Here is a 23,296-nt window from a genome sequence, read left to right as displayed (position 1 = left end):
TGGGGCGGGTCAAGTAGGAGACTCGCCCCATCCCCGCCCCAATGGGGCGGGGATGGGTCTCGGTTTGGCGGGTGGTGGCGCGGGGATGGGGATAAAAATCATACCCGCCATGGGTGATGGGGCGGGGGTGGATTTTAAGTTATCCCCGCCCCACCCGCCCCACTTCGTACCCGCCCCATCCCCACCTCATACCCACATCTATATATCTTTTAAAGCAAAATTACATACTTTTATTCTATTTATAAAATAATTACATGAAATACAATATTAATTATAATACTTTGTACGACATTTATATTATAACACAAAAATGTGTATATAATGTTTTATTTTATAATTCGTATTAATTATGTAAGATTGTGTATTTGATATACGGATATTAGGTGGATCTTGGGTGAGGATTAGGCGGGTTTTTGGTGGGGATTAGGTGGGGATGGATATCCAAGTGGGGGGTGGGGCGGGGATGGTTTTGGAGTTGTACCCGGTGGGGCGGGGATGGGGATGAAAATTGGACCCGCCGCGGGGATGGGGATGGGGATGGGAATGAAAATATTAGGTGGGGATGGGGATGGGAAGGCCAACATCCGCCCCGCCCCGCCCCATTGACATCCCTACTCTCCACCCCCCCCCCCCCCCCCAAGTCCTCAAGAGTCTAACCTGCGTTATATTAGGGTCGTTTTCCTTACAAAAAAAATTGATTATTTCCTTATTAGTGTCTTTATATAGATCTTTCAATTGAGCCCAAAAAAACCTTGGTTATACAATATGCATAGTATAATGGAAATTGTATAGAAAGCCAACTTATAGCCTATTTTTCTTAACAATAATAATAAGTTAAAAAAATCTAATATGGATTTTTTTTAATTAAATACTATGAACTTATTTTTTGACTTTGATGTAAGCTGGTTTGAAATAGGAGGTGAACTAACTAATCCAAGCTTATATAGTTAAATGTGTGTGTCGACTGTCGAGCGTACTTAAATTCAACAAATATTTGGCAATGAATATGAAACAAAAAAATTTGGGGGATAATTCACAACAAAAACTTCCAATACAGTGTATATGTGTGTGTCAAGCGTGCTTAAATTAAACAAATTAAAGAAGCAATTTATTAATGAACCAACATTCAGTTGTTAAAAAAAATGAACCAACATTCTAAGTGCAATAATTGTGACTAGACTTTGTGCTCATTTAATTGTTTTTGTTAGTGGACCATCTCAACCAAAAGCTTAAACTGATGGTTGAGGCCCAGGAATATGTTTTATACTCTATCACGCCCCCTCACGCGAGAGCCCGTTGGGCTAGAAGTGTGGATGCAGCATGGGCCCTCCTCATACCCTGCGCTTAATATTCCACTTGAAAGTGGGGGGTGGATGAGATTCGAACCCGTGACTTTTGTGTCACGATGGCTCCGATACCATGTTAGTGGACTATCTCAACCAAAAGCTTAAGCTTATGGATGAGATTCGAACCCGTGACCTTTGTGTCACGCTGGCTCTTGATACCATGTTAGTGGACCATCTCAACCAAAAACTTAAACTAATGGTTGAGGCCCAGGAATATGTTTTATACTCTATCAGTTTTCTTACATAAGGTCATATAAGTCCAAATGAACCACAATAACCAATCTACATATAGTATACACTTAGGGTCTGTTCTCATTGATTGAACTGAACTGAACTGAACTGAGCTGAACTGAGCTGAACTGAAATGAATATTTTATAAGAGAAGGAAATTAGGAGCTGAACTGAGCTGAACTAAACTGAATTTCAACGTAAGAGAACAGACCCTTAAGCTAAAACAATAGTCTAGCAAAGTAACAAGTAAATAGGTTGCATGTATCATGTTCGTGTTTGAAATTCAACCCAAACACAATCCATCTAGTAAAGGGGAAGTGTTGGATCAACCCATTTAACACAAGTTGATTACATACTTTGTTGTAAACTCGCTAATTTTGTGTCAGGTTTGAATCGATCTAGTTGTTAACTACTCTATTTATTGGACCATCTTTATTTGATATAATAATCTAGAAAATACCTAGCTTATGTACACTTGGCAAATTTGGTGAATGAATCATGTTCGTGTTTAATTTCTTAACAATTTCAAGTTGTTCGAATTGAGCTCATAATGTGTTTTTTTTTTCTTAACGATTTCATATCGGCTTGACTCGTACTCATGACTTCATGAGTCATGTTGTTTCATGCCATATTCATGTTTTACCAAGTAACTTTAGTTCGTGAGCTCATGCCATATTCAATTTTGTTTGTACAAATTATGTGATGCTTTATGTAATTAAAACTATGGCTATAGCCTGATTATATAATATGTCCAGTTTATGTTAAAAAAGAGTCAGGGATCAACCAAATGCTACCTAGCCATATTAAAAACAAGTTTAATTATCGAAATTGGTTCTTAATTTGGGATTGTGCACAAGCTGCACATGGTGCAGTTGATTCTCTGAAAATTTATACAATTAATACACAACTTACGTTGTAGTTTTTCCATGATACTCTGATTCTATTTTTAATTTATATTAGAGCCTTTATATGGTACTCCCTCCATTCCACAATGATGTTCCTTTTTGGAATCTTTGACTTTTTTAAGAAAGAGAGAATCTTCTAAATTTCTCCTAATCTATAAGAGCAAATATAGTCATGTGGGATCTAGTTTGATTCGTCTTGGAGTAGATTATTAATATCTAACATTTATAATTTTTGCTAGTGTGAGATTAAAAATATTTGCGGTCAAAGATGGGTAAAATTGTGCATCAATTTGCAAAATAGGAACATCATTATGATACGGAGGGAGTAGATATGTGCTTCTGTCTTCCCTAGACGAGTACACCAACAAAACACTTTCTATGAGGGCTTTAATCATAACATGTGAAATCCATACTAATCTATCAATACTATATACTAAAAGACATACCAGGAATGACACATGTCATCTCCTGGTGTGTCCTTAATTATTTTTTTTCTTTTTCTAAAAAAAATAATATTTCAATTAAGGAAACAAATCATTTACAAAAATTGTATTATTTTTTTTTTTTAATTTTTTTTTACATATTCCATATTAACATGTAGTAATTATTATATTTAAAATAAAATATTTATTCACAAATCTTTCTAAAAAAAATGGGCAATTATATACCAAAAATCAAAATTTTAAATAAATCTTACAATAAGAAAAAATATTGCTCAGATTTTTTGCCTACTTTTGTTTTAATTGTGTATTGGAAGCTACAATTAAAATTGCAAATACCAAATTAACATATTTCATACTTTTATTATTTCTCAACTAATTTATGATTATACGGAGTATAGTAATACTTCTCAATCAATACTATATAACTATATATATAACTAAAGATCACCGTCCATGGCACGGGATCTAACCTAGTACTAATATATTTAAATGTGTTTCTAAACATGTTTATGTGTTGTCAAACTATATACGAAGTATATATTACTAGAGATGACTCGAACATCAGTTAATTATAGTTTTATCCTAAAGCTTCTCATCGGTCAATCCTATAACATTTCATAAATCACCTTATGTGGAGTTTTTGTGTATTTTTTCAAGGGAAAGATTCACAGAAAGTATCTCATAACTAACTCTTAGCTTATCAAAATACTTCATATGTAACTCGGAGTAGTATATTAATAATAATAAAAAAAATTATTATTATTACTACCTATGAGACTAATGAAAGGATCAATTGCATTTTGAAGTAATTGAGTGTCTAGCTTTCTGCAAACATGGAAAATTCATTATTCATATGAAATTAGGATTATCTTAAGAAGGTTTTTTGAGCTATAGGATGAACGATTATGGAAGATAAAAGTAATACAAGTAACTATTTATTCATTCTCTGCCATAATTATAGAATCTACTTGACAAGAATATTAGCCATTGATTTGGATATTTTACAAAGTAATTAACGGTGTAGATTGAAAAAGGGTCCAACAAAAAGACAGATATTGAATATTCAATTAAATTGAATGAGGACCATTTGATTCTTTTTTACACGTTTGTTGGTGAAGATATTGGTTTGTATTATTGCCTCTTTGCACGTGTATGGTTGCACATTTTTTGATTGTGATGGCTTGACACATTTCATATGTCTGACAAATTAATCCATCACTGTAGAGGTTTGTAATGGATCGGATAGGCTGTGTCTAGTCCGGTTGTATGCATTTCGGGTTTAAGTCATGCTAAATCATTATCTTATACAGTATGTCCGTACAGATTAGATTTTATAAACAGGTTATTATCATATTAATTTGGTCGGGTTAATTATTGACACTTCTTTACTATTATATAAAATTAATAGTAATAATATACAGATTGAATTCTAATCGGATTATTATCATATTCAATTTGGTCGGGTTAATTTTATTTCTTTCATTGTTGAATTCAAAAAAGAAACGAAAACGCGAATGAGAGGTGTGGAACACGAAAGTAAAAGAAATGTTACAATCATCTATCAATGAATTAGACTAGACAACAAGCACTTAGTGTGATAAATTTGCATGCCAACAAAAAAAATAATAATTGTGTGATGGATTTTCCATAAATATCACTTCGTGTCTCATATAACGATATAAATCATTTATTGCTATTGTCAAAAAAAAAAAAAAAAAAAAGATATAAATCATTTAGAAACATTGTTACCCTATTTAATACAAGTACAATAATTAAAAATAACAATTGTAACTTTGCTTGCATTATGAATTTTTTTAACTACATTTGGTCATTAATCCCCAAATTTAGTGATAAGTGAGTAATACTAAATGAAATAAAATAAGATCGAATTGAATACAATTATAAAATTTAGCTACCACTATATTGTTTACTTCACTGAACTTAAATTATTTTTGTTAAATTGAAATTATTTTTCTTGGAATTAAGCTATGTTTATAAATTTAGTTTTATAGAAAAAATTATTATTATTGAACTTAAGTTATTTAAACAAATTACGACTTATTTTTACCGATTTACAAATCTATTTGTTCTTTATATTTTTAATTTTTATTGATTATACCTTACTTTTATCGAACTTAACTTATTTTTGCTCAATTGAACTTAATTTTTGCTAAAATTAATATATTTATTAATGCAGATTGAGACACATAAAATATTATACTTGTCCTTTATTTTTTCTTCTTTTTCTTTTATTTTTTTTCTTGTCTTGTACGTATTTGATTAGTGAGAGTGAGTAGCTAGAAATCAAAGATATAAAGTAGTAGAACAAAGACACATAACATGGTAGCATTCTCTTTTCTCCCTTTCTTTTTCATAAGCCAACATTAGTATGTAGTAAAATTAGGAAATGCCTTGTAAATAAAGTTTTGGCAAGTCTTCTTATCCACAAACAAATACGTTAACTTGTCAATAATCGGGAAAAGACTTTTTTAAAAAAAGGTTTGATAAAGTAATACCTCCTTCAGTCCTTTGTTCCTATTTTAGGAAAAGTTGAGGTGAGTATTACAGCGTAAGAAATTTATACTGACCATAAAAAACTGATGTCCCATAACTCCATAAGTATAAAAATACTTGTCTTTAAAAGACCGCGCCACCTGTTAATTACAGTAGTATATTTCTCACTTACAATTCCACTTGTTCTTTCTCTTTTCTCATTACTAGGGTGGCTAACGCGCGCAATGCGTGCTATAGCTAGCCATGCTTAAAGAGCTAGGTTTGACTTTATGTCATAACTTTAGTTGTTGACAGCATTGATGCGGAAAAATATGTAAACAAAATGTTTTTATGGGTATAAATATCCGTATACTATTTTTAATATTTTTGACCTTATGTCATAACTTCTTTTTTTTTTTCGTGTCAAAAAAAAAAAAAATTTGTCTTCTCTCAAAATTGTAACATAACGTATCAAAATACTTCTTTCATCCGTCCATCCCATAATAATTGACACATTTGACCTTTTTTCACTAAGTTTGAGTGTTTGACCATAGTTTTTTAGTTTCTTATATGAAAAAACAAATTTTATCATGAAATATGTTGCTAAATAGGTACGGAGTAAAATAGTAAAAAAAATATTATAGTGATCAAATAAAATATACAAGTTATTCTACAAAAAACTGTACACCGCATAGGCTTAAATCTAGTTATAAATTTAAAGTCAAATTAGTGTATTGAAATGTTGTTCAGTTTAAATATGTCAGTTATTCTGAAATAGAAAGGGTACTCTTTTTAAAAGATACTGTGATTTGATATCGGTCTAAAAATGCAAAATATAATCTATTGCATGATTGCCTAATTGGTTTTACAGTAGATATGACGAGAATAACACCAATCTAAATCTTCTAAGGGCACTGGACCTTACCTAATATTAATGGGCCTAGTCATGGATAAACTGGTTATGCAATGTCCAATTTCAGAAAATGGACCATAATAACTCCATGCCACATTGCCACCCCACCACTACCCATATTACATTTCCTTCTAGTCTCTTTCATAAAGCACTATTCCAATTTTCCTTCACAAAAAAAGAAAAAAAAAAGAAAAAAAAAGCACTATTCCAATTTCCAAACACACCCCAAGTGTAAAGTGTTATCTATTAAGCACTATTCATTATTCCAATTTCCACTACAAGCATTATATTCATGGCTAGCAAGTGATAGATTGAGATAATTGAAGAATGGTTTATTTATTAAGTTTGAACTTTTAAACCTTTTAGGCCCTGTTTAATTCGTCATATATTTGCTTATCTGAACTTATCTGATCTATTCTGATATGATTTGATTTGATTTGATCTGGTCTGGTCTGGTCTAATTTGAAATCTGAACTGATTTAATTGTCTAATTTGATCTAACTTTGATCTTAAGTGTACGATAATCTATAAAGAAAAAATATATCAAGTGGGATCTTGTTAGATTTGGAATAATGTGTATTAATGGGTAATTTTCATAATTTTTTCATTACAAAATTAAAGGTATTTAGCGATAAAAAACTGCACATAAAACGATGATTTGTTCAAACTTATTTTTTCTGATCTGATCTGATTTGAACTTATTTTTTCTAAAATAAGCAAAAATAAGGTGAACATTATTAAATTTGCTTGAAAAGCCAATAAACTAGGAGTTATCCCCATTGCGATTGACACCTCCACCTGCAGCTACATTAATGCTTCTCCACGAATCATCAATACTAATTCTCTTATAGCAAGGAGGGGGAGGAATCCAAGCCTCTATCGAAGAAGAGAAGAGGAGGTAGCAACATCCTTTCCTTTTTCCTACAATAATTTGTTAGTAATCTGATAATCATTGGAAAATCACATATAAACTTATATAACAAAGATGTGTTGCTTATAAATTCAATATTCACATTTTTTTTATCATTATTTTCCTTTATTCAATTTGTTTGTACCTAAGTTCTTTTGAATCATAACTAGGCACATGAAATACTGACAAAACAAACATTTTTACAAGTGGTTTCAAATCAATCAAACTTATTTTAATGCTAAACATATGTTGCATGTATACTATACAAATTACACATGTATAAAACAATGTATCTTCAAACAAAACCGTGCAAGAATTATGCATTAATCGCATTTATCTGAAATACAGGCAAGTATTTGTTCATAGTGATAATTTATCATGAAATAAACTAACAAGACGAATACCCAAAGACTTTCCATCTTATTTTTTTTAAGCAAATAATGCTGATATAACATTCCTATAAATGATTAAGCCATAACTTTATCCCAAAATTCACATATTTTGCATTACTATGTAAACACATGACAAGTGATCCTTTTACATCTATAACTAAAAGTGTGGAAGTTCCACAACAAGCAAGTACACAAAGAAATTAAAGTAAACACATTTATTATGTAATATAGATTTGACAATTATCAATAATGAAATCACTTTTCTATTATTAAGGCTATTTATTATGATATATAGTTCAGTTCAAAGGTCTTAAGACACATCAATTTGGCAATTATTAGTCTCCTTTACAATAAGCTATCTCAATGCTACAATAGGAACGACATGATATATATCACCCTTCTAGATCTATTCTATAACTATAACCTTGATATATTTAATAAACTATATCTTTTATATATAAAAAAAACTAGAGAAAGTTAAGATAGATATAGTGATGAAGCTAGCCGATTTTTATAAGGGGATCATATCAATAAATTTTAGCTTTTAAGGTTACCAACATTAATAATTGAGGTTACTTATATTAATAAATAATGATTAATTTATATATAAATGTGGTCACACAGTCATATTATGTGTAATGTGATATTGTAAAATATGTTAAGTATATATTGCAGAAATATTGCACATATACACGTATTATATTATGTGTACTTTAATTTGTAAAATATTTTAAATTTGCATATTGTCAAGCATTTAAATTTAATCCAGAAAATGTAATAGGCATGGTCGCATGGAAGGGTTTTTGGAAAGAATTTCATGCAATCGTTTATATCAAACAATACACAAGAGATTGACGAATATTATACTTTTATAACATAGGACTCTAGTTATCTTTGGTTACCAAGCCACATCATACAAGTATCAACTGCCATATTAGGGCTCTAGGTAATACTCAACATTGAATTTTACAAGCATTCCCATAGGTTAACATGTTTCGACTTTTCGCAATCAATGATGATTACCAGAGGCCTTTACGTTACATTGGATGCAATTTTAAATTTGCCAAATGGTTGGATGGAGGTCTCTACAACTAGGCATATAAAGAATGTTGGGTCCACACTTTCAATGACGTAAGACTACTACAAAGTATCATCACTACAAGCATTTCAACAGTTAGCTTGCAAACTAAACAATTTTGTTTTTTTTTTTATTGTTCAGTTTTTGGGATGTCATAGTAAGTATATTCATTGTCTTTTTGTAACCGAAACATCTAACATCAAAGATTTAGAAGTAGCTAGTAATTAAGGTCAAGATTAGGCATTGGTTGAGCTAGAGACATTGTGGAACCAAGGAGAGGCTAGTGTGGGCCATGGCGACATGGCCTCCCTCTTGGTTTTGGCCGGTTATGTATTAAATATTACAATAGTTTATGTTAGATGTATAATGTTGAGTTGGTATACATTAGAGTATGAGATTGATATTGGAGGTCTCATGTTCAAAGCTTATTCCTTACATTTACATTTTTGTAGATTATTATTACATTTTTAATAATACTTGGTCTCATTATATTTTCACATTTCAACATTATATTTGTGTACAAGATACAAGGACGTATTCCATATATTAAGTTTGGCCTTAATAAAAAAAACTCTTGGTTCCGCCTCTAGCTAGAGACACATATGACTAGATAAGAAAAAAAAAATTAATAAGAACTAAGTTAATCCGCCACCAAATAAAAATAGTTAAATTATCTTGGCATCGTTGCTAAGGACACGGCTAGATTCCATTAGTTTTAATTTGATTATTTGAAATGTTTCCATCATCTCATTGGAACTTTTAGTTCAATTAAGACATTATCATTGCTTCCGATCCTGTTCTTTTTGTTTATGCCCAGGTTAAAACGAATAAGTGATTTTGTCCCTATACGGATCCCAACTTGAGCAAGACCCTTAGGCAACAAACTCAAACAGCAAGGGAAATAGAAAACTGAAAAAGACTCAATAGCAAAATCCACATCAAGGTTCCAAGAAGAGTCCTACGACACATTCTAACGTACAACAAGAGATAACTAACATAGGTCTCTTAATTCTTTTAAGATACCGTCCCAATATGGTATTCCAACAGGGCTCAAAATGCCAAAAATCCTTGCAGGGAACTTTGAGATCAAATCCAAACTACTCTATATGGTTCAACAAAATCAATTAAGCGATCATCCTACTAACGAGTTAATCAATCACTTCCAACGATTTCAACAATTATGCTCCACTGTTCATCATAAAGGAGTTACTAAAGATCAGTCGAAAGTAATGTTGTTCAAATTTTCACTTTGTGATAATGCTCGAAAGTGATTGAATATCGTCGAAGAGATGGAGTGGAGTAAGATTTCTCAAACATTCCTTAAAGAGTACTTTCCTCCCAAAACACTGAAACGATTTGCCAACTTTTGCTCAAAAACAAGGGGAATCTCTTAGGGAAGCTTGGGATAGATTCATGGATCCCAACTTTGAAAAGTGGAATCCTATTCATATCTTCAATAACAGACTAAGACCACATGTATCGTTGACTCGCTATGAATGAAGGAGGGTCCGCTAATCATATTTTTACACATTTCTAATCCAGATAATAAATAAAATTGAAGGAGTAGTGTCCTACACTCCTATGGCCAAGTGTACTGTATTATTCAATTATCTGGTTTAGTTAATTGCAGAGTAAATTATTCAGTGTAGTCAAGTAATCGGAATGTCAAGAGGCCACCTCCGATCCATGAGAATAATATAATTAATCTCATAGCTTATTCTTGGTTGAGCCTATTAGAGCACACCCTAATTTAAGCACAAAATCAAACCATGAGACGGATTGGGCCAAAGGCCCTAAACGTCGAATTAATATAGATTAGATCACAATGTTGGATGTTGGGCTTAGACATGTCAAGTTACGTTCAAGCATACATCGCCAATTAGATCAAATGGGTCGTAAAAGATAAATCAAGCCAAGCAACAACGAAAAAGGCCTAGTGCACTCAGGTGTGGCCATAAGGCCATGTCAATGCTAAGGGAGCTAAGGCTGAGACTCGCTGCTAGGCCACAAGCTCGCAAGGGCAACATCTACGTCAGCAGTGCGTTGGTTTCCCTTTTAAGTCCATTGTAAGTCCTTCAAAACCAAATTAATTATTCAAAACCAATGATCGTTAATAAGTCCAAGACAATAAAATTTAACTCAAATATGTTTTATGTGACTTGTCTAGCTTAATAGAGAAGTAGATTGATAAGAAATGGCGAAAAGGGAAATTTACATACAATTTCAGCACAAATATGTGAACCGGGCAAGATGTAAAGTTGTAAGCCTCTTAGAGCATATCCATTGGTTTCCCTTTTGTAGTGGGCATGAGGAGAGAGAAGATTCATCAATTTTGGAGAGAGAAATGTCATGATCAGGTCATGGCCATGACCTTTGGCAAAAGATGGGCAAAGAATTAGAGTCCGGCAGTCCGCTACTTGTCCTGCTATAATTGGCTGATAGTATCTATTTTTTATATTCTTTTTAGTCACTTAGTAAAAGTAAAATTAAGAATTATTTATGACTATGGCAAGTAGTGGGCAACCAATGAGAGTATATGGGATGAGAATTGGGCATAAATGAGATGGAAGAGAGGGATATGTATTAAATATTTGATGACCATTGACCACCATTGGCTTGGGCAACCAATGGCTTTACTCTTTTTATATATGGCAATAGTGACATGATCATTCCCATATACTAATAGCTTAACCATCCTCGTGTAATCCGTGGTTTATACACACACGGATATGATCATTCCCATATACTAATGGCTTTACTCTTTTTATACGAATATGATACAATCTCCATACACTACAAGGAGTGACACCCATTTCAGCAACATCATTGTCATCAACTCTAGTGCACATAGCAGCTTTTGTCCATCTCTTGCAAATGTATCTCTTCGGTATGTAAGTAATGTTGTTTAAGTGTAAGACACGAAGTGAGTGCTTGCACAACAAACCTACCTCACCAAAATATTTGCAAGTACACTCAACTGTAACTGTTGATTCATCAAATGCAACAGTATGCATGATCAAATCCTTTTTAGGATGCCCAACATGATATTCATAAAGTGGAGGTTGAAATCCTATTAACTTGGCTGTGCAAGGAACACCATTGACAAAATTGTCTTCAAAATGTAAATAGATTTGAATAGTATAAATCTTCCTTGCATGCTCCAACAATCCAATATCTGCCCAAACTAAATGACGATTTCCAGTCATACTATCATAATCATTACTACCTTCTCTACTCCTCCACTCATCAACAACCTCAATAAAAGTAGTGTAGAAATCACATAGACCATGAGTGGCATGTAGTCGACGGGAAACTGATTTGTTAGTAGTTTCACTCCTCTGAGATGACATAACACCGCCACTAAAATAATCTTTGGAATATGCAGGACACCACATCTCTTTGATATTATACAGATTTTGCAGCCATTTATTATCTGTGCATTTGTACGTTTTCTGCATGCTGTAAAATAAAAGAACATCATACTAAGTGAAAAGAATGTCAAATATAATAGAAAAGAACATCTGTCTACTTAATTCCAGCACATTTTCATTTCAGAAGAACATCAAATATATGATAGAAGAACATTAAACGAACAACACAAGGAACATTATTTTAAGTAAAAAGAATGTCACATGTAATAAAAAAGAACATCTCTCTATATTAATCCAGCATATTGGGTGTACTTGAGAAGTACATCAAATAAGGTACAAAAGAACATAAACATGAAAATAAAGAACATCGTCTAGCAATTTAAAGAACATTGAATCAGTAAAATATTTAAATAACATAAATTTAAAATTATTAATTCATAGCGTTACCTTGACCAATAGTGCTCGAATTCTTGAATAGTATCAGTATACTTCAAAACAATATCAAACAAATCATTAAAACCTTCCTTTGCTCTAAGTCCTTTGATATTTTTCTTTGCATTCTCCCCAATATGCCACGTACATAGTCGATGTATGGAATTTGGGAAGACAACCTTAATTGCTTTGGCCATTGCTTGAGCTTGGTCAGTCATTATTGTCACAGGATGTTTGCCACCCATGGATTTCAAAAAAGTATTGAACAGCCACTCAAAAGATTCCCATTTTTCATTGATCAAGAAGCCAATACCAAACATAACATTATTGTTATGATGATTCATACCAACAAAAGGTCCATAAATCATACCATATTTGTTTGTACGGTACGTTGTATCATGGACTAATAAATCACCAAAAGCATCATAATCTACCTTCATTCTATTATCACGAAAGAAGAAAGATTGCAAATGACCTTTTTCATCAACATCAAAGTCATAAAAAAAGTCATACTCACTAGATTTCCTCTCCTTAAAATAGCTAAGCAAGCGCTTTGCATCACAACCATCAAACTTCATTTTCTTATGTTGGGATAAAGCACCATACGCATCCCTACAAAGAAATGAAAGATTTGCCTCTCCACCAGCTTGATGTTTTAAAACACGCACTGCATCAGCAACAGGTATACTACTCTCAGTCAAGCTACTCATCATCACAACTTGTTCATTAGTAACCTGTGTACATACAAAAAAACACATTGTTTCAAAAAAGAGAACATCATGTATTTGTTAAAAAACATATATTGCGCATTTAAGAACATGATATAAAATAATTTTAAAATTGTACCATTACCTTCCTATGAGACCTAATCAAATGTCTCTTTGAAACAGGAACCCTACTATGATTATAAACCATAGTGTGATTGACCACGACATACAAACCAGACACCTTATCAATATCAAACTGTATATGAGCCTTGCAACCTGTGCGAAAATTCCTCTTTTGGTAAACTTTTGGTTGTTCACCATGCTTCTTCTCTTGCTTAAAGCCAGCAAAAGAACACACCAAAAAGCGTTGCCTAGGTGTCCTATCTTTGTCATCTCTACGATTCAACCTATCTTTACGTATACCAAAACCATGTTTAAATGCATAACTATTATACAAATCATAAGCCTCTGCATCAGACTTAACTTTTCTATCAAATAATTCTGATTTAGTTGCCTCGGTAAAACCTGAAATAGGATATCAAAATACATATATATTAAGCTGATGTTCTTACATAATAACATGATGTTCTTTTAAAGGTATAAAATGTTATTTAATATATTTGTAATGTTCTTTATTAAATGCACATTGATAACGGCACATTAATTACAGATAATACAAAACAGAGTACAACAAAAGTACATGACTCTTTCAGAAGAGTACATTCCATTACAATAAAAGTATACAAAGAGTACTACAAAGTACATATATAATTAACAATTGCACATGCACTAATAAATAAAATCAACATTGATTTCACCAAAGATTACATATAATAACAAATAAAAAAAGAACATATGTAAATAATAAAAGAACTTCATCTTCAACCTCATGAAAATCACTGTGAAATTAAAAATATAATGTAATTCGATGATAAAATTAAAATTATTAGCAATAACTAAATCTAATAATCAAAATTAATGATTAACAAATGAAAAATATAATCAATTAAACAATTCACCTTCATTGAGGTTTACGATACCCTCGACTTCACCTTCATCGTTGATATCATAATCATTTGCATCATCGACAAATCTAGCATTAGAATCATGGCGAAATTCAGATTGATAAACCATTATTAACTTCTTCTACAATGAATTCAAATGATTGATCCTCACACAATTTTCTCTGTAATTCTCTCTCTGTAATTTTCTCTCACTAAAAAGTTTGAAATCACTATGATTTTCTCTCTCTAAATCTTTTTTGAAAATATCAGTTAACAAAAATTACCAAAAACTGAAAGCTATAAAATCGGCAACAATTTATCAAAATCCACGTGATATTAAACTGTCTCCTTTTTTTTTTTTTTAAATTCATGTAATTAGAAATTAATGGAATTAATCCTGCCAACTCAGCAGGTGTACCATGAGCATGGTACACCCTTGTGTACTATCAAACTTTCAATCCTCGTGCAGGTAGATTGATCTTTATAACACACATATCTTGATATGAGAGAAGTTCCACGACAGGAATTAAGATTGCCCAAGGAGAACTAGCAAAAGTCAATTATTGGCGAGAATGAGCCATAAACGGCCACCTTAAGAACGAGGGCGATGTGTACTCAGTGTGGTTGTCTAAGGTAGTGATCGTTGTTAGGTAGAGAATAGATGGGGCAAACACATTAATAACTTGACTATCAAATGTCAGACTTGAGTCTGAAGTCTCAACACTACCACCACCACAACAATAACCAACTGTAATATAGGACCAATGGAAGAAAGGTGAAAAGTTAGAAAACTAAAAGCAGACAGAATGCGGAAGCACCTCATCCTGATAAAGGAAGGCAACAATAGTATATCGCCGTGGGCAGGGGGCGAGGTTATTATCTCTCATCATAGAATAGCTATAAACATCCTTCCTTATGAATTCCATCCTACATACGCCTAAGTGTAATTTTACATCCTCTACATCTTTAATATTCTTCCCGTGCGTTTCTCTCCACGTGATCATATATGAAGCATTGTAATATAAAAGGGTGTAATTACAATTGTATGTGACATTGTAAGAGTATGTATATATGTAATTGGACCTGTTAAAAACAATCTGTATACATACATCTCAGATTTAAACATGGCCTCAACCATATACATACATTTTGTACAAATTAAATTATCAAAATTGGCAATTTAATCCATTTTACACACCAATCCACTAAAACATTGTTAAAAAAACCCAACCACAATAAAATTAAAGGAGAAAGACCAAACCAACTAAACTTCAGGAATGCTCTTCAACCAAGGCTTTCAAGACTTGTGATGCATCTCAATTGAACCCCAAATTTCATCAACACTTCCAATGTTTGTTCAATACACAACCCTTTATCTTCCCCAGCCATTCTACATATTGCTTCTTTGCACGTGGAGTGCATTTTGTGTATCAATTAGTAATTTTCAAGCCTGGAAAAAGAGTTACGTAGTTGTTTCTGAAAGAAAAGTGGTGAAAAGTGACACTGCTTCCTGCAGATGACAAGAACGGAGATCTTCAGGGATTGGGGCAACAGCTATGGTGTCAAAGCAGCTCAACTGAGTCTCACGTGTTGAATCTTCTCCACTATCAGACACTAGTAAACTGCATATCTCCTCTGACATCTTTGAATAGGCCACCCTAAAAAAATAAAAAATAAAAAATAAAAAATAAAAAATAAATAATAAAAAAATCATTGAACATTAAATTTTTGTCCTAGCATGATAAAAGGACACTAATGAAAACAAAATACGGAGTATCATTTTTTTTCCCTTGCAGTAGTTCAATGCATGTCATGTAATATTAACAACTAACCAAAGAAGATAAACAATTATTACAACAGTAAAAAATTAAAAGATCCAGAGAATAACAAATCAGCCAACACAAAAAAATGCATACTTTGCATCTGTAGGTAGTTTGCTTTCCAGTACTTCTAGAGACTTGTTCAGGCAATCAAAAAACTCCCTACAAGCTGCTTCTTTACTCTCAAGAGAATCCTATAAGATATAGTACACATTTAAGCACATGCTGCGCAGCAGTCTATATGATATCGTTTCTGATACATAGAAGAAATAGTTTGTGGGAAAGCTGCTAATTATGAAAATGAACTTTTACAGGTTCAAGATACGAAATAACCACAACAAGTTAAGCTGAATACAATCCAAGTTTCCACAAAGAATCATAATGTAGGAGAATATACTTACCAATTTGTTTATATCATCATCAGCACCCTGCAGAGAGCTTCTTAATAGATAAAATGAGATATAAATTCCAGCTCCCAAGTCCCAGTCTTCAATCTCTGACTTGTGATCCTCCATTGAAGTTGCCAATCTCCATATTTCAGAGTTTTTGGCTGCATTTAAGTAAAGCCACTATAACCATTAGCTCTAACAATGCCTAGACAACTATACCAAGTTGTGAATCAGTCCACAAGTTCAGTTTTGGAACAATTAGTAAAAGCGACGCAATACGTAGGAAAGACTTCCAAGAAGTCTATAAAGCAAATTGCACATGGTTATGCAAATTCAAATATTTATAATAAGAGACGCAATGTGATAATGTAATCATGCAACGAAGTGATAAGAATCATAAGATCAATAGAGTCTAACTTCAAATATCAAAAGTTAAAGTGGAGATATAAGGTGGCACACTCGCAGTTACAAGCTGAAACCCGAAAAGCAAAACTTGCATGATCTTATTAGCTTAGGACTTATTATCCTTTCTGCAAATCTAATACTTCCTCCGTTCATAAAGAATTGCACCATATTCCTAAAACAGATACATCAAATAGTAGCACCATTTCCCTATTTAGTAAATATATTTATAAGAAAATTACCATTATACCCCTCAGTTAAAAGTTACTACTCTGCTTTTCACATCTTTACTTTCGCCTACTCTTTCTCCTCACCCTCTCCCCTCATTGTTTATCTGGTAATCTCCATTGTCATAACCAATAACAGTGACCAAGTCCACCTGCACCACCACCACTATTACCATCTTCTCTAATGGGCCACCACCATATTCAAGATCTAAAGGTAATATGTCAGCCGTGTCAGTAGAATATATGATAATTTAATTACCTAAAGTATAGCCAGTACAGAATCAGTTCAAAGCCCAGTCTTTTTTCGGAGGAATCCTACCTCCATGTGTTGTTCCGCACTTTGTAGTTCAAGAAACTTTGACAAAATTACAATTGATAAGGGCGCATTTAGTTCACAAAGTGGTATGGGTTCGAAATTAGGAATGAATTATAGGGTTGGAACGTAATTCTTAATACCTAGTGTTTGGTTGTTATTTGAGAATGGAATTTTCCTTTTTATTTGATACCTAGAGGTGTGGTATGAGCCATACCCACCTCCCCCCTTGGTTTTCTCATACCGTGGGTCGGTCTAAAAGATATTTTAGAGGCTCATAAAGGTCCATTTACAGGCCAGGGGCATTTGAGGTATGGATTTAGAAATTAGATTTATTTTTTTTCTTAAAATCATTCCAAGCCCATACCTCATACTTAAAACCTGCTAACTTAACACCCACTAAGCTCTACTATTACTAATAATCCACCAGGTTGACCAGGTATTCACAATCCCCCACCCACTTATATGTTAAATTTCACACACGGGAAAAGAAAAGAAAAAAAGTAGGGTAAAAAAAATAGAGAAAAGAAAAGAAAAGTGCAAGGTGTAAGTGCAAGGTGTAACCCCATACCATTAACAATAGGTCCAAAAAGACAAGGTATATAAAATAGATTATTTTTGTCACTTTTACCAGGAAGATGACACAAAGAATGAGCATTTAAAATAAATCACAACGTGCCTATATTTCTTTCTTGCTTCATACACATTCTAACCCTATTGCTGCACATATAGTGCCTTCAATATATAGCAAAAATTGGATATATTCAGCATAGTCAAGATATAATAACAGCAATCGATGCATGATTTAGTCATGCAATCCTAAATTAACACCTTCAGAAAAAAAATGTGTTAAATGCTTATTAAAGGGTTTATACATCATTACCCTTTATTAATAGGTATTTACTCCTAGTTGACGTGATTTATCCATAGGATCAACTCAGACCAATTTCTTGGAGAACTTGAGTTAATGGTAGTTTAATCAAATATAACATCTAACTACTTAAGAGGAAAGGACAATAGAGATCCACAAGGTCTTGTTATAAAATGTTGTTTCAATTTATCAGTCCTTTAGAAGAGAGAGCCCAAGTTAAGATGTCAGTTCAGATTTGCTCCAGACATATTACAAGGAGGTGAGGGCAATGAGGCCCTGAAAGACTATAAATTGTATCAGATTTACAGTCAAAACATCTGACTCCCAATCTGGGAGACAGTGCATGAAGGATTTGGAATTTGGTAACACGTGTAGGAACTAGTATAAATTAGGTTATATAAAGGTTAGATATTAAGAGACTATTCAGCACTGACTTGTTGATACAGATGAGATCATGAGACACATTATAAAACCTTTAAACAAAAGATCTGAAAAAGAGGAGGACAAGACGAAAGATAGATAAAATGAGTAAAACTATTATAATGTTCATCATATAGGAATTAAGGAACAAGAGATTACTCGGGGATTGCTGATATACTTCATATATAAAAGGCAGAGAGGAAACTTGGCAAAGATCTATAAACAAAGCAACTGAAGCAGCACAGGACTAGTCAAGGAATGATTTGGAAGACTTGATGTAACTACTAGTAATTTAGTAAATACTGATAGAGAGAAGAAATGTGTCAAATAGCAACTTGAGGTAGTTCTATAAGGCTGTGAATAAAAGGAGACAGTTAACATGATACAGAAATACAGGATTTAATATGAAGATCATCAACTTTGATTTCTCATTCCCTTTCCTCCACTTAAATTTGAATCTACCAAAACACGCAAATGTCAGAACCCAATGTTACAACCTCTTAGACATGCTTTAGTTTCCAAACACCGCATAATGTGAAATGTCCCAATAATACCAGCCAGTGCTTTGAAATTTCATGCTAGGAAAAATTCCCATAGAAGATTGTTTTGAAACCCACGGTAAATCTCAAACGCACTTCTAATAAAAAGGACAAAAAAAATTATGAAAGAATGCAAAGCTAAGCGATAGAGGGGAGGAGCTGTCAAATTACTTCTAGGCCCTAAGCATGGTAAAAAAATCTCACTACTCGGCCAAAATCTCACGAGTGCAAAAGAAACATGACGGAGTATGATTGTAACAGCTATGCAATATGGAGTATAACAGTAAATTTATTTTCATATTATAATCTAGTGAAGTTTCATCTATCAGCCCAATACACTAGCAACAGTGAGAGTGGTGAGCCAGGATACTGATACGACCTTAAGACAGTTATTGCTCATGCAAAAGTTAATGAGATCTAAGTCTCACACAGCTAAAACACAGCAGCTTACCAAGAATATATGAATAACAGCAGCCTCGGTGACTATTACAAACAAAGATGATATTAACACTTTAACAGCAATGCTAACATCATTAGTAAATCAGCAAGAACACATGCATAACTATACCAAGCACACACCTGATTGAGGACTAAATATATTACCTGACAAAAATAAAGAATGGACAACTGATGTAATAAAAATTGAATGAGCTTTCTGCCACTTTGAGCTTTGAATGTAGTGCTCCAGAGCATTTGACATATCACCGTAATATTGAAAATACACAGCCTATAATAGATACAAAACATAAACACTCAGAGAAGGAAAAATAGAGCAACATAGAAAGGAGTTGCTTTTAAAACAATGATTGAAGGTATATAAGGTTGAAAAAAAACACATACGTATTTTAGAATAAGAGGATAGTAATATTAGTCAAACACCTCAAACCATATCATAAAGCATGTAAGGTGCAAGAATACATCTAATCAAATCACCGCTTTTGCAAAAATGCTAATTAAAACCCTTTTCCTTTGTCCAACCAAACAAAATGGGTAATAAAGATGGTGTTCAAAAGTGGCATATAATATTGGCATTAGTACTTTAACTGACAAGTACTAGTATTGTATTGTAGCAAATTAATATTACACGCGATGTGGAATAACAACAGTCAGTTAAATGGACATAAAATGTGGAGTAGAGGAATAAAAAAATGTACCATAGCCTCGTGCAACCACTGTGATGGAATACCCAGCTCCTCAATAAATTTGCGCTGCTCCTCTTGCGAACTCCAGGTATCACAATATTGGAACAAGATTTCCCGAATAACTGTAGAGTGGAGATAGGGAAAATCTTCACAATAAGGCATGTGGAGGACAACATAGATGGCCCAATGGCAATTCCCTAGACAAAGAAGTTGGGAAACATATGCCATGTCAAGAATATGGAGATCACTAGAACTAAAGGCACCAATTGCTTCAAGAATTCCACGCTGATGCCAGATCATATGGTAGTCAAGTGGATCATTGGTTGATGCAAAAGCACTGAACATGGATTTCAGGCCATCAAATTTACCATCTTCACAGGCATGAAGCAGCATCAGATAATAAGCAAGATCATACCGTCCCTCTGGGGCAACGTTAACAGTCTCCTCAACTGGTCCCTCATCAATATAAACTGGAACAGGATATGGAGCCTTTCCTTTAATAAGAAGATGTTGGTAAGTGTGAAAAACAGCAGGTAAGGCAGTGCCTGGTGGTAACTCATACCACATCAACAAACCCAAGAACCTTTTCCAGTCAATGCTTTTTCCAGCCAAAGCATTGTGAATATTACCTGAAAGCAATTCAAAAAGCTGTATCCTGTCCTTCTCAATAAAGTTAAAGTCCATACCATTAATTCTCCACACCTCCAACTGTTGAGCTATATCAGAACGATTCACCATAGACCCACCAGCCTCTCCAAGTAAACAGGCTAGCCTCACATCCCCCCTAGAAGCAGCCAATTCAACAGCTGCATCCAACTGTCGCCCAGTCAGGAAAAGAAATATCTGTTCCAAATCATCCGACTCACTCAAAGAGCCCAAATCTTCTTGCACCCGGTGGTACACACTCTCTTGCAACCAATAACTAAACTCTGCCCTTCGCATCAAAGGGAGTGCTTCAGGGTCAATACCTGAGCGACTGGCTTTTCCATCCAGCATCATCTCTTCCTCAGGGTCATCTACTCCAAACACAGTCTGCTCACTGGTCTCCTTTTCAGAAAAAAGGACCTTAATCAGCTCCCATACAATCACTTGGTGCATCATTGACATACGAACAGATGGCAACGTGCCAGAAACCTCAAGTTGCTTCTCAACTACTTCTATATAGCGCCGACATATGGCTGAGAGAGCTAGACGATCACATACAACCTTTTGGAGGCTTAATTTGAAGGATCCAACTTCAACTTCAAGTATTCTATGATCCAAAGACTTGTGTAGCTCCAATGGAGATTTAAAAAGTGAATCAACAGCATCCTTTTTCACTTCATTAGTTTCATCTCTAGTGACCCTATCTATTGCAACCTTTTCAAGAGTAATTACAGAAGATAATACTCCTTGGCCGCCATTACTGCTGATAGGCACACCACTATGAACAAGGAAACCATTAGGTCCCCATCCAACACGAAATGATCGACCCATAAACAATCCTGCATCAACTATATTTCGTGAATGATAACCAGATACAGGTGTCTCCTTCTTATACTCCAGATTAAAGCCTTCCGGTTTAATTACCCTCATAGGTGATCCTTTATGTTGTTGTGCTAGTACAAGTGTCCCAGGAGCATTCACATCAAAACTGTTTGACTTGTACTCAAGCAAAGGTACTGGAGTCTTCCTAGGAGGGGGAGGACTCGGTTTATAATTAACCTTAAACCCTGAATTATATAAAGGAAACTTTTCTCCATAAGTTGCTTGTTTTTCGCGAGAAGGGATGTCATCATAACTATCATCCTCATCACCTTCACCGGAAAACATCAACATTCTCATCTCCTTCATTCGAGCGGGATCAAGTCCAAGATGAGCTGGAAGTGAGTGAGAAAGTTCAGCACTATTCTCACCCATATCAAACCCATCACTACCAAAACCATCATCCTCACCTACACCAACATCATCATTCATCCTAACAGAATCCTCACCTAAGTCCACATCCGCGTCATCCATCACAATGTCATCCTCATCATCCAAACTCAACCCAAATCGACTAAAATGCCGAACCGAAAACTTCCACTCCCCATTCGTCGGTTCATATGAAATAAACTCCGCTCCCTGCCTATCAGCACTAGCTCTCAACCTATCAACAACCCTACAAAACCTAAAACGATCGAAACCCGGCATTCCAAACTTCAAAAACAATGTAACAACAGCAGGCTTATTCAACCCTTCCCCAACAGGAGGCTTACTACTCTCATCTTCATAAACAACAACTTCATTCCTATTAAACTTAACAATCTCAACTAAATCCAACCCTCTAACATCAGTCTCCCCCAAAAACTTAACACTCCCAAACCCCACCCTCCCAACAACAAAATCCCTAATTTTTCTACAATACCCAGGATTAATCCCCTCAAATTCAGCTAATTCCTTCAATGAAGGTTCAGTATAATAATCCGAAGATCGCAAAATTGGGAGGAAATACCCATCATATTGAACCCAATTTGTCTTTCTTTTCTTACATGGTGATGAAATTTGCAATGAAGAAGAATCATCAAAAGAGAAGATTGTTGGGGGAAAAGGGTCACGAAAAACACTACATTCCATAACTAGAAGAGGAGAGAGAAAAGGAAGTTAACCTTGCTTGCTGTCGCCGTCGTATGCGGAGGTTTCCGGTGTTCAATGGTGGTCGGAGGAGAGAGAAAAGTAGGGCTTTGAGACGAGAGTGCGGTGTGTTGAGCGAAGTAGAGTGAGGTTTTAGGAGAGAGAGTGAGAGGGCTAGGCGGTACTTTTGCTACTCTCGATTCTCGAACTTGATTTTTCGGAGCCCGCCTTCTCTAGTTTATGCTCTTTCAGTCTTTCTAGACTCGTATTCCGTCCGTTTTGTAATAATCTACCTCTACATTGTCAAATTTGGCACACGAAGTTTTTCAACTTTCGAAAAAGTTTAAGAGAAATCT

General features: G+C 34.0%; 2 protein-coding genes across 2 annotated transcripts; both read right to left on the bottom strand.

Annotated features, from left to right (window-relative positions):
* Window positions 1-7,094: 7,094 nt before the first annotated feature.
* On the bottom strand, window positions 7,095-14,355 carry LOC145613718 (protein FAR1-RELATED SEQUENCE 5-like). Its single transcript, XM_081668792.1, has 8 exons — window positions 14,241-14,355; window positions 13,367-13,746; window positions 12,530-13,248; window positions 11,493-12,170; window positions 10,931-11,156; window positions 9,735-9,813; window positions 9,561-9,620; window positions 7,095-7,252 (listed from the first exon to the last, which is right to left on the bottom strand). Exons 1-8 carry the CDS (start codon window positions 14,353-14,355, stop codon window positions 7,095-7,097), a joined length of 2,415 nt encoding a protein of 804 aa, XP_081524918.1.
* Window positions 14,356-15,264: 909 nt separating this feature from the next.
* On the bottom strand, window positions 15,265-23,211 carry LOC145614117 (nuclear pore complex protein NUP96-like). Its single transcript, XM_081669118.1, has 5 exons — window positions 20,361-23,211; window positions 19,810-19,933; window positions 16,447-16,595; window positions 16,142-16,239; window positions 15,265-15,883 (listed from the first exon to the last, which is right to left on the bottom strand). Exons 1-5 carry the CDS (start codon window positions 22,941-22,943, stop codon window positions 15,688-15,690), a joined length of 3,150 nt encoding a protein of 1,049 aa, XP_081525244.1. The 5' UTR covers window positions 22,944-23,211; the 3' UTR covers window positions 15,265-15,687.
* Window positions 23,212-23,296: the final 85 nt, after the last annotated feature.

The sequence above is a fragment of the Chenopodium album genome, chromosome 25 (genome assembly GCF_948465745.1).
Source record: "Chenopodium album chromosome 25, dcCheAlbu1.1, whole genome shotgun sequence".
Lineage (NCBI taxonomy): Eukaryota > Viridiplantae > Streptophyta > Magnoliopsida > Caryophyllales > Amaranthaceae > Chenopodium > Chenopodium album.
Note: the sequence above shows the minus strand (reverse complement) of the source record. Positions and strands in the feature narration are given on the sequence as shown.

Bases quoted from the DNA above. Each gene is read 5' to 3' on its own strand.
- LOC145613718 (XM_081668792.1), bottom strand. From the start codon at position 14,355: ATGGTTTATCAATCTGAATTTCGCCATGATTCTAATGCTAGATTTGTC. The intron at 13,747-14,240 runs GTGAATTGTTTA...ATCCTATTTCAG, and splicing joins TATCGTAAACCTCAATGAAG to GTTTTACCGAGGCAACTAAA. The intron at 9,814-10,930 runs GTATGTAAATTT...TGAACCATATAG, and splicing joins CACATATTTGTGCTGAAATT to AGTAGTTTGGATTTGATCTC.
- LOC145614117 (XM_081669118.1), bottom strand. From the start codon at position 22,943: ATGGAATGTAGTGTTTTTCGTGACCCTTTTCCCCCAACAATCTTCTCT. The intron at 16,240-16,446 runs GTAAGTATATTC...TATATCTTATAG, and splicing joins ATGATGATATAAACAAATTG to GATTCTCTTGAGAGTAAAGA. The intron at 15,884-16,141 runs GTATGCATTTTT...TTATTTTTTTAG, and splicing joins AAACTACCTACAGATGCAAA to GGTGGCCTATTCAAAGATGT.